This window comes from Hordeum vulgare, chromosome 6H (assembly GCF_904849725.1).
Source record: "Hordeum vulgare subsp. vulgare chromosome 6H, MorexV3_pseudomolecules_assembly, whole genome shotgun sequence".
Lineage (NCBI taxonomy): Eukaryota > Viridiplantae > Streptophyta > Magnoliopsida > Poales > Poaceae > Hordeum > Hordeum vulgare.
Genome location: NC_058523.1, coordinates 549,007,441 through 549,019,822, shown reverse-complemented (window position 1 = coordinate 549,019,822; position 12,382 = coordinate 549,007,441). Strand labels below are relative to the sequence as shown.

The following is a 12,382-nucleotide window of genomic DNA, read 5'->3' as shown; positions in this document are numbered from 1 at the left end:
GCAGAAAACATATGAGGATTAACTTGCATGAAGAATTTGGGTTTGAGGAATTTCAGAGAAAGTCTTCAGCAAATTCTTCAAACAGTGACAGTGAAAATCATCAACACATAATCTGAGGAATATAAGGAGTTGAGGAATTAGAACCCGTTTCACAGCGAAGACAGTAGTTGATGACCCAGTTCCAACTGCTGTGACAGTTGTACATCTGGTTTGGAGCGGCTTGGTATTGAAACCAAAATACACACAGTCCCGGGACACACAGTCCCTACCGTATTCTCCTTGGGCTAAGAACACACAGTCCTCGCCCAACACTCGAGGTAAGTCTTCACGGCAGACTTCCAAACCCTCACAAACTTGGTCACCCGGCGATCCACAATTGACTGCTGGATTGCTCTAGACCATGACGCCTAACCGTGTAGAGGATGCACAGTCCTCAAAGGTAAAAGGCTTCAGTCCCACACAGGAACAACTTCTTCAGTGATGCTCAATCACTTGGTTTTCGGTTTGTGGTTTGGTGTTTGGGGTATTTCCTCACTGATGAATTACTCTCGAAGACTCTGAGGAATTTGGGTTGCTCTTATGACAAGTGTCAGTTTCTAACGGAGCAGCCAACCAACTAATGGTTGTGGGGGTGGCTATTTATAGCCTGGGAGCATCCCGACATGATTTGACATTAATGCCCTTAACTAATATGACCGTTGGTGTGGATAAGACCAATGATGTGGCGTGATTATCGAAATGGTCGGGACCCTCAGCTGTGAGAGTCCTCATGTCACTCATATTCCTCACTTGAGGCTTTTGGTAGGATTAGGCTTGGGTTGAGCATCATGAGGAAATTCATTACAATGTGTTACCTCGACCCCCTTTAACAGTACGGTGTTCCTATTACTCAAGTGTGAAGAAAATAAAACAGAAAGAGTAAATCTTCATGCTTCAAAGTATTCAAAATGATTTTCTTCACGACACACCGAATTCCTCAATTTCAATATCTTCATGAGGAATACCAATTTCATCGCAAATTCTCTGCGATTCAAATCTTCAGCTTCAGACCAATTTCTTCAACCGAAGATATACATTTTTAGGGGTCGATATTCATCGAATATTTTCAAACTCCTTAGCGACTTATAGATCCTGTGTACACTCATGAACACATTAGATACTTAACCTATAAGTCTTCAAACCACCAAAATCACTAAGGGGTACTAGATGCACTTACAGTTGACCGTATCGTGCTTTCGTCTCAAGTCCAAGGACAGTGAGTGTATTTATCTCTAATACAAATACGCGAGAAACTTATCTATGTTGTTGGCTGCATGTGTTATGCTGGTGCTAATTGTGTCATAGACATCACTTTCTTTTTGCCATCAAAGGCTCAAAACACCCATACACATATCAAGGGACCCACTCATCGAGGGATCCACCACGAAGACTAGGTAAATGACCCAATGAATCGTGTATCCAATTTGAAATGAAGAACTTAGTTGAATTAGGGTGCTTAGTAAAGTTAGAGATTTTATCTACACAACCAAGGATTGATCGAGTCAAAATCCTTGCAATAAAATTGCATACCTCAATCGAATGAGAGAACTTAGAGCAACTCTAGCACACCCCGCATCCCGCCGGCCAGCAAAACGCGTTTGCAGTTTGGGGAAAACCGCTTTTGCAGGCTGGCTCGGACGGCCGCAGATGCAGACCCCCCAATCGGACTCGTATAAAAGTATATTCGCCGAATATGCTTTTATACGGGTCAGCTTTTGCGGGGTCTATTCGGACACCGTCGTGTCGACCCGAAAACAGAAAACACTCAATTCTCGCATTTGACATAAGTTCCCACAAATAAGTTCAAATTCAAACAAACATAACACAGTTTTGCGCGCAAATAAAAGCCAAGTTCAGTACGACAAACACAAAATAGGGCCTTGCATCATCTTGGTCGATCTTCGCTCCGTGCCATCGAGTCCATCTTGAAGTTCATTGGCAGCACCGAATCCACCTCCGGCGCTTGTCCCAACTCGCGCACCGAAGTCATCGACATTGCCACCATATGGAGCAGAGAAAACATCACCAGAACTATAACACGAACCGGCCGACGCGACCATTCTCCTCTTCAAGATCTCTCTCCTTTCCATATCATGCCATGTTTTGATGAGGTCGTCCATGTCATCGCGGTTCATTGACATGATCTTGTTCTCTTCGACGAGCAACAAGGACATGGATTTGTTTTCAGCGGCGCGTGCTGTTCTCTCCTTAATGGGAGCTTTGCGGAGCCCCTCTTCTTTGAGCAATTGCCACTTTTCTTGCTTCTCTTTTGCCTTCTTCTCGGCCAAATCTTTCTTGATCTCCAATGACTTCGACAACATCAACTCGTTTGATTGCATCATGGCATCAATCTTCTCCCTCAAGCTCTCTCTTCATCTTCTCCTTAGTCTTCTTGTCGCCGTCGGGCTTGTTCAAATTTCTTGGGACATCATCATCCTCATCTTCATCCATGTTTGTAAGTCAGCCCCTCTTCAGTGGGGATTCTTTGTCGATCAACTTCTACTTCTCGCATTTTTGGAGCAACTCCGAACAATGCTCTAGTTTGAAGAATTTGCCTTCCGAAGCTTCCATGTCTTTGTATCTATGTTGGGCAATCTTGTCCTACACAATGTGAACAAAGTGATGTAATCAATTCTCACGATGCAAATATGATTATGCACAACTTGAACAAAGGCAAAACAAACTCACATAGTCGGATTCCACGGTCCCACTTGGAGGTGCATTGCGTACTTGCTTCAAGCAAGCTACCCAACGGCTGCACATAGGCTTGATATTCTTCCAACGCCCTTGAAGCGACCGAAATGTGCGTGCAGTCCTATTTGGATACTTTGTCATAATGCGGAAGTATTGATCTTCGATCCTTTGCCAATATCTCTTGGCGGTTTGAGAAGTACCCGTGCATGCATCAAGAGACACCGCACTTCATGCTTGGATCAAAGCTTGATCTTCCAAGATCGTGTAGTTCTTCGATCTTTGGCTTTTCCCAGATTTTGATTGCGATTCCTCATAGGCTTCCGCTTCGATCTCCGCCAAATCGTCCTCACAACCATGATCATTCACGCCAACCTCGATGTCATTATAGTCGAATGCGGCAAACGGGGCTTGACCAATGTCAACGACATTGGTGTCCAACAAGTTCACGAACTCGGAAGTTGGATTGTTTGAACCACCGCTATATTGAACGATTAACGAGTCACGAGATATCACAACAAATGGCGAAAACGAAAGGAAATGGCCATGACCGAAGACGCATACCTTCCGGCCATTTCGTCGAACACCTCGCTTGCGGGGGGAGCGGCACCGTTGAACGGCATCGCCGGGGCATCTCTTTCCGGGATGGAGTGAGAGGATGGAGGAGGCGGCTTGTTTGTAGCCGGAATCCTCTTCCTCTTGACGCCCGCGACCTTGGTGATCCTCTCCGCCGCCGGCCGAGGTCGCGCAACAGCGTTGGTGCCCGGAGCGCGAGCCTTCGCGGCGGGGGTTGCCGGATTTCTACCCTGCACGACCACGTTGCCCTGCCGCTTGCGGGCAAGAGCGGCGCTAGCTAGAGCCACGGCGGGGCCAACATGGCCGGCGACGGGATCCGTCTGAGGGGAAGGAGCATGCGCGACCTCAACGGTGACGGGGGGCAGCAAGGAGGCGTCCATGGCGGCGAGGGACGTCCGCGGAGGATGCACCGGAGCGTGCGGTGGCGATGCAATGGTGGTGACGGGTGGGGCGAGTGGGGAAAGGCCGCGCGGAAATGTCCCTCCCGCCAAATCTCGCTGCGGATAGGGGCTGAGCTCGGGTCGACCTCTCACCCCGTAAAACTAGAGGTTGGGGGAGAAGTTTGCCGCGCCCCGCAAAAAAATTTGCGGGCCGGGGCGATATACGGGGTCTGATCGGACAGTTTTTTTTGCCCCGACCCGCACTTTGACGGTTATTTTGCGGGCCGGGGCGGGATGCGGGGTCTGATGGAGTTGCTGGTAGGAATTAGGGAGCATAGTGATTTAAAATAATTGTATAAGAGAGTTCCTTAAGGAATTGCTGATCCGGATAAAATTGGGTGTTTCAATTTTAATTTAAAACCTTAATTGATTATGAGGCCTTAAAAATTTGGCCTATCAAAGGAAAATCTGTACTGAGCGATCTTGCACCTCCAAAAAAAATGTGGTCTTTGAACAAGATATGGAATCCTCATGGAACGCACGTGAGGATGGATGGGTAAAACTGAACACAGATGGTTCCTTCTTGTGAGAGAACGAAGCTGCTGGTATAGGCATGATACAAAGGAATCATAGGGGTGCTATAATTTTCTCTTCATGTAGAAGCTTGTGTTACTGCGCGAACGCACTGGAGGCGGAATTGTTGGCCATCAAACAGGGTTTGTCGCTTGCATTGCAGTGGAGTAATCTTTGTATCATAATCGAGTCCGACTGTCTTGAAGCTACATACATTATATGGTGAGGAATGAAGGTCTTGATAGATCTCGGTATGGTTTTCTGATGCGTGAGATTAAATCGCTCATGGCACTTCGAAATACTTGTATTGCTCATGTTCGACGAAACAACAACATTGTCAGTCATACCTTAGCTCAGTATATGGTAGAACTAGTGGTCGTATTGCTGTTTGGCTAGGTCCAGGCCCTCTGAAAATAGTTTGGCTACGTGAGTAATACAAGTTTTTTTTCCCGCAAAAAAATATAGTAGCATATTACATGTACTATACAGATTTCCCCCCTTCAAATTGCAGGGAGGACCCAGTTACTTTTGCTACCGCTATTTCTTCTATAAATATAAATAAAATAAAGGGATACACAGTATCGATCCTGCTACCAGGCTACCAGGACTGAGGGGACACACCTGAGAAGACATATGCAACCATCGAATTTGATGCTGCGATCGATGGACTGCTCCTCACGACGTTGGATGATGATCAAACCGGCTTAAACTCGAAGGGATTACGACGGAGCTGGGTAAAAAATGGCCGAGTCGATCGAATCGGAGACTGTCGATATTAGTCCTAGTAACTCCAGAGCGCGACATCAGCTCCTGCTCCGCCGTCGGCGCAGTCTACATTTTCCCAGTACGCCCCGGTGGCCACCGTAGGCGGTGGCTCCATGAGCAGGCCCTGCGCAAGGTTCGCGTAGTAGTACGTGTCCGAGTCCGTCTCCCCAAACAAGCAGTCGAGCTCGAACATGTCCATGTCTAATGCGGCCGGCACCTCAAAAGTGGCTTCACCGGAGGTCTGCGCCGTATCGGCCGAGGGGACACTGCAGGCCGCCGACGACGGGACGACCACGCTGGAGGTGACTTCCTGGACCGCTGCAGCGGCACTCGTGGCCTCCGGACGGCGCAGGAATTCCGCGACGGCCTGGACGGCCGCGCGCCGGACATCAGAGAGGTTGGAGAACGCGGGCGGCACGGCAAGCAGCCACGCGGAGTCCCGGAAGTTGAGGCACGCGGCGGAACGGCCGCGCAGCATGAGCATGGCGGCGTCGTGCGCGCGCGCGGCCCCCTCGGCGGTGACGTACGTCCCGAGCCAGAGGCGCGTGCCGCGCTCCCCGGGGACGCGCACCTCGCAGACCCACCGGCCGGCGCTGCCGCGGCGCCGCACGCCGCGGAACACGGGGTGCCGCGTCTCCCGGAACTTGGTACGGCCCGCGGGGCGCTTCGGGGGCCACGGCCACGCCGCCCCGCCGCCCTCGGTCGTGGACGAGGAGGCAGAGCTCGAGTGCTCGAGGCCCATGTCCATGGCTGGCTGCCGGTCGATAGGTCGGTGGTGGTAGCTAGCTTGGGGCTTGTGCTCGAGCGAGAGAGTGAGAGTGTTACTTAGTGTCATGCTCGTGCGTGTGCGTATTTATACGTGTAACAATAAGATGACAGCTGTTTGCTTAGCCGCGTGCTTGGGCCCGGCGCTTTCCTATGTCGCGTCCAGTCGACAAGACGCGCTTTTGAAACGCAGCTGACGCCGTTTTGTGTGCTGTTCCAGCGGATAACGCTGCTTGGTGTAGCAGTCCATCTCCAGGACGCCAGCTGGGATCACGTGTTGTTAAGCCGCGACATGAGATGGCGACGTGTGGCATGCTGGCGCTTTCCACAAGCGGCAGATATTACCACGTGGGAAATATGGCGCTTTCCTGCCTGGCGTTTGCATGTTCGCTAGGTGAGTGTGAAGAAGGTCAGGCCAGGTGCCACGCGTGACTCGTGAGGCTAGCGACTGGCATACTGGGGGCAACTGGCGAGGGCTTTGCTCAAACTGAAATTTCAAGGGCGTTTTGGGTTCCATGTACACGCATGTCGGTATCTATTAAAAAAATGAATAAAGCTAGCATCGGAGTTTTAATTAGGACGGCTGTTACGGATCAGCCGGATGATCTTCTTAAAAAATCATCCGGCTAGCTAATCGTCAGATTAGGCACATGTGGCCCGTCGGATCATAGCAACTCAGCCACCCATTCATGCTTCTCTTCTCGTCTTGCAGCTAGCAGGCCGACATTGTCTGAACCGCCTCCTCTCAACAAAACAAACGACTATGATATAAAGAGAAAACTGACTACTACTACACCAATGCACCCGACGCCGGCGACCTCGCAACAACGGCGATGCTGCGACGCCGCTGAATGTAGCACCGACCGCGTTCTCGTTGCATCGGTCGCCCATGCAACAATGACGGCGCTGCAAAAGTTGGAGGGCAACGTCGGGCATAGTATGCAGCACCGGTGATGTTGCAGGAGGCACCAAGCTGGCCATCGTGTGTCGCATGACGGTCGCCGACGATGCTCCATTGCAATTTCATGGCAGCACCGCGCGAAGCTTGCAAAGCTACAACACAGCATTGCTGCTCCGGTTATGCTCCATTGGAGCTCCATGGAAGCACCGTCTAGTGCAGCAAAAGCTCCAACGCAAGCACCGATGGCCCCTCCGACGATGCTCCATTGCAACTTCATGGCAGCACCACGCGACGCCTGCAGAGCTACAACGCACCAGCGCGGCTCTGGCGATGCTCCATTGGAGCTTCATGGCAGCAACGTGTAGCACAACAAAAGCTCTAACGTAAGGACCAACGGCCCCTCCGACGATGCTCCATTGCAACTTCATGGCAGCACCACGCGACGCCTGCAGAGCTACAACGCACCAGCGCGGCTCTGGCGATGCTCCATTGGAGCTTCATGGCAGCAACGTGTAGCACAACAAAAGCTCTAACGTAAGGACCAACGGCCCCTCCGGCGATATTCGATTGCGCCACCGGTCTCGTACCATCGTCTGACCGTGGACGTAACATGACCTGTAGCAGTTCTGATGGTCTCGGGGATTATACTAGATAAGATCAGGTGAGTACATCAATCCAATACATAGAAGAAGGGGGAAAAATCATGGGATCACCCCTAGGTTAACATGGCCTATGATCACAATCAAGATCACATTATGGGAGAGATAATTAACCACATAGCTACTGTAGAAGGCCTCAGCCCCGAGAAGAAACTACTCCTGCTTCATGGAGGGAGGAAGCAACGTCGATGGAGATGAATCCGGGGGCACTTCCCCGTCCCGGCAGGGTGCCGACACAGGAATTCTGGTCCCCCAAAACTTGTTGGTGATGGCGGCGGAGATCGGAATTGCTTCTGGAGAAAGCAGTTCCGACATTAGGGTTTTCTCCACGGGGTAAAAAGAGGAGCCAAGGTAGGGCACGAGAGGGGGTGGGCCCCACCCAGGCGGCCTCCTCGCGCGGCTAGGGGGCAGGCCGCGCCACCAGGGCGCCTGGAGGCCTGGTGGCCCCCCTCTGGCCCTCCTTCGGTCGTCTCGAGTCTTCTGAAACGCTGATTTTTTATATATATTTTGTGTAATTTTTCGAGCACTGTAAATATGGGTATAAACCTGCAATTCACAGACATCACCAGACATAAACTGACATTGGGTGCACTGAGTTAGTAGGTTAGTCCAAATATGTTGAAAAAGGTATGAAAGTGTACAAAACACATAGCAATATCACTCAAAACTTGCATGGAGCAAGTAGAAATTATAGATACGTTTGGGACGTATCAATCGCTAAGATGCCTGATTGTGGCTTGTTATTTATTTATGCTCTTTCTATGGCATCGCTAAGATGCCCTACTGTGGGTTGTTATTTATTTATGTCCTTTTCCGTGGTGTCGCTAAGATGCCCGACTACGGCTTGTTATATTATTATGCCCTACATGTGTTGTCGCTTAAACGCCCAACGATGGTTATTATCCTATCTGTTAACCTTTTGAGGCGTCGCTCGAGACACCCGATCGATACATTTTATTTTTTATTTGGATATTTCAAGAGGACTATCATCCGACTTATCTACTCTAACTTAACTAGTATTACTCTCTCTATCATGATAAGCTTAACATTTAACCATGCACAATAAAATTGCTCCATGCACCTCATCTTTTGTTCAAACTGTTGGCGAGTATTTTTTGAAGTACTCACTCGTTTGGTGATGTGCCCAGATATGGATGAAGGAGACCTCATGGATGAAGAGGTCGATAGCGAGTCTGACGCCTAGAGGAGTCCCAGACAGTCTTGCGATCATGGAGTCCGTCGTTGTATTATTTCACCGCTTCCACCACCACGAGTAAATCGTCAAGCGTCACTCTGACGCTTGGCGCGTAGTATTACTTATGCCATGTCACTTCACCCTGATATGACGTGTCTAATTTATTACGAGCGGTAGAGCTATCCCATGACCACTGTAACATATCCTTGAGAGACTATAGGCATGTTGTAATAAATTGTAAAGCGAACCCTGCTCTACTATGTTTAGTATTAAATACTACTGGTTTCTGTATCAACATGAGACTATCAGTGAAAAATATTTTTCTAAACTGATGACATTTATGACTGATTTTCAATAAATTATTTATTTGAAAACCGGTTCTAGCAATGTTTGAGATTCCGGAATGTACCTAGCTCTTTTCTCGCGTACTTTGACGGCCTCTTGCTCGGGTCAGCGGAGAAGGAAGAAGCATCTCGTGCGGCTCCTCCCGCGAGGGCTATACCTCCGATGGGTTGTCACCCCGGCCCGTGTCTCGTTCCTGTCAATCTTTGTTAAATGAAGCATCGCTGATGTTAAAAATAACTAATATGATGTTACTGGCAACTAATCATGTACAGAATTTTTCGTTTTTTTACGTAATTGTACAAAAGTTCTTAAAAAGACCTTTAGGTCAACTCTACCGCGCGACCCTAAATCGTCCGGGTGTGTCCGTTTGAGGTAAAACGGACAAAATAAACGACCCACCGCGCGGAAGCATACCCATTTTTTACCATGTCCGTGTTCGTTTCTATCATATTTCCAGATCAAAGTTGCTCTGGGTTTGGGGCAAAAGCGGACATAAAACGTCCGCCTTCGCGTCCTCTTCGTCCGCTTGTGTCCGTGTCTGGCCCACATGTCATCCTCTCTCCCCATCTTCTCTCCCGTGACCATCATGCCCGCCTGTGCTGTCCTTCGCCGGCGCACGCGCTGCCCTCGCCCCCACCTCCGGTGCTGCCTTCTCGCCGAGGCGCTGGAGTAGGCAGGGCGCGGGCTCGGCCAGGCACGGGAGCGGCGGGGTGCGGGCACGGGAGCGGCGGGGCAGGGCGTGGCGAGGCGCCGCGGCGGGGCACGGGAGCGGCGGGGCCTGATGGATCTGACCAAGCTCTCAAAAAATGGGGTAGCAACGTTGGGTGAAAGGACTTTGTCCGACCTCTGTTCGGCATCCGTTGTCCGTTTTTCTACCCCAAACAGACAAAATCCGAACGAAATCAGACGTTCGTTTGGGGTCGCGCGGTGGAATTGCCTTAGAGCAAGTACAATAAGTTACAGTCAGCATGCTGTAAGGATTAAAATACTATATTTTTGTTGAGTTATATGAGAGAGAAGATGAGAGAGAAGGGAAGCGGGCTCTTCGTGAAGAGCTAGCTCTAACATGTGCTCCTAGGTACTTTGTGAGAATGAAAGGTCATCACAGTATGTTGGGCGTATCTCCAAAACAATAATTTTTCATAATTAAAAGGAAATAAGACCCATGACATTAATTAGCCTATTAATTATGGTGTTTTGGAAATCGTCTTCACCAATGCATGCGAGGAAGTACTAATGCGTCAGTTTTGTAATTAATTAGACGCTTCTACAGCTCGGTGGTTCGGTTTTTTCTATCAATAAAAAACATTTAGGTCCCAAAGACCCGTGAGATACGCCTAATATACTGTAATGGAGGAAGTATTATTTTATAGCTAACTATTATACAAGCTAGCTATAAGAAAAGTTATAAGATGATTTATAATCAGCAGTTGGCTATACCATTAACCATGTGAAAAGTTAAAATCCAAGATGCGGATGCATTTTAATAAGCACACCGCGGGGAAACCAGCATTGCCTTCGTCATCATGCAGCGATGACGCGCGAGGTCGTGGACCTTTCCGTTGCGGTGGGAAGGATTAGCTTCGCGGAATCGGAATCTGCTGTGCTCCTAGTCCTATGTCGGCTCAGCCTGAGCCCCAAACCCATCCATCAGGTCGCGCCGCTGAATACTCAGTCGCTGGCTGAATAAACAAAACGAGCTGCAGCCCGCACACGAGTTTCCTCTCATCTTTCCGCTCACGCATTCCAGTCTAGTGAAGGTAGTATTGCATCGCAGTTTTGTTGTGCTGTCGTGCAACGGTGCCACTACTTTTCCAGTAGCATATACATATATAAAAATAGTGAAGCACATTAACCGGACACAACATGTTAAGAGCATCTCCTACAGGCACCGAACGCGTCGCGCGTAAAAAACCTGTTTGCCGCGGACCTATCAGCTGGTTTGGCGCGACCCGCAACGCTGGCTCCAGCAGCTGCGTTAAAATGCAGCGCGCGCAAAAATACGGTGCGCACAAAAATGTAATGAACATGTAAAATTTGACACAAACAAGTTGATGAATAAAAGTTCATACCCACAAGTTCATCCAACCAAGTTCAAAATGCAAACTAAAGTTCAAGACATAAATGAAAGACACATCAATCATCATCTTCCTCGTCTTCGTCCTCATCTTCCGAAGACGATTCTTCCGCCTCCGAAGATGAATCTTCCTCCCTAACCTCATCACGCACCGCATCACGTGGAGCTTCGACGGTGTTGGCAAGATCTTCAACGGCATCTTCATGGGAATGTGTGTGAGGAGGCACATCAAAAGACATTCCACCAATGGCCGGAGGTGCACCCATGCCTCCCATGAGAGAAGCAAAACTCATGCCTCCCATGAGAGAAGCAAAACTCATGCCATAGCGTCAGAGGGTGCTCCAAAGCGACCCATGCCTCCCATGACGGCCGTGTTGGGGAACGTCGCATGGGAAACAAAAATTTTCCTACGCGCACGAAGACCTATCATGGTGATGTCCATCTACGAGAGGGGATGAGTGATCTACGTACCCTTGTAGATCGTACAGCAGAAGCGATTAGAGATTGCGGTTGATGTAGTGGAACGTCCTCACGTCCCTCGATCCGCCCCGCGAACAATCCCGCGATCAGTCCCACGATCTAGTACCGAACGGACGGCACCTCCGCGTTCAGCACACGTACAGCTCGACGATGATCTCGGCCTTCTTGATCCAGCAAGAGAGACGGAGAGGTAGAAGAGTTCTCCGGCAGCGTGACGGCGCTCCGGAGGTTGGTGATGATCTTGTCTCAGCAGGGCTCCGCCCGAGCTCCGCAGAAACACGATCTAGAGGAAAAACTATGGAGGTATGTGGTCGGGCAGCCGTGAGAAAGTCGTCTCAAATCTGCCCTAAAAGCCCCATATATATAGGAGGAGGGAGGGGGACCTTGCCTTGGGGTCCAAGGGATCCCCAAGGGGTCGGCCGAGCCAGGGGGGAGGACTCTCCCCCCCCAAACCGAGTCCTACTTGGTTTGGTGGGAGGGAGTCCTTCCCCCTTCCCACTTCTTCCCTTTTTCTTTTCTTTCCTTTGATTTTTTCTCTCTTGGCGCATAGGGGATTGGTGGGCTGTCCCACCAGCCCACTAAGGGCTGGTGTGACCCACCCAAATACCTATGGGCTTCCCCGGAGTGGGTTGCCCCCCTCCGGTGAACTTCCGGAACCCATTCGTCATTCCCGGTACATTCCCGGTAACTCCGAAAACCTTCCGGTAATCAAATGAGGTCATCCTATATATCAATCTTCGTTTCCGGACCATTCCGGAAACCCTCGTGACGTCCGTGATCTCATCCGGGACTCCGAACAACATTCGGTAACCAACCATATAACTCAAATACGCATAAAACAACGTCGAACCTTAAGTGTGCAGACCCTGCGGGTTCGAGAACTATGTAGACATGACCCGAGAGACTCCTCGGTCAATATCCAATAGCGGGACCTGG

The 12,382-nt window shown here is 49.9% G+C and overlaps 1 protein-coding gene across 1 annotated transcript; it reads right to left on the bottom strand.

Annotated features, from left to right (window-relative positions):
* Window positions 1–4,866: 4,866 nt before the first annotated feature.
* Window positions 4,867–5,772, bottom strand: LOC123404429 (dehydration-responsive element-binding protein 1H-like). Its single transcript, XM_045098356.1, has one exon. The coding sequence runs from the start codon at window positions 5,770–5,772 to the stop codon at window positions 5,041–5,043; it is 732 nt and encodes a 243-aa protein (XP_044954291.1). The 3' UTR covers window positions 4,867–5,040.
* Window positions 5,773–12,382: the final 6,610 nt, after the last annotated feature.

Excerpts from the sequence above, each read along its gene's own strand:
- LOC123404429 (XM_045098356.1), bottom strand. The coding sequence starts at position 5,772 with ATGGACATGGGCCTCGAGCACTCGAGCTCTGCCTCCTCGTCCACGACC.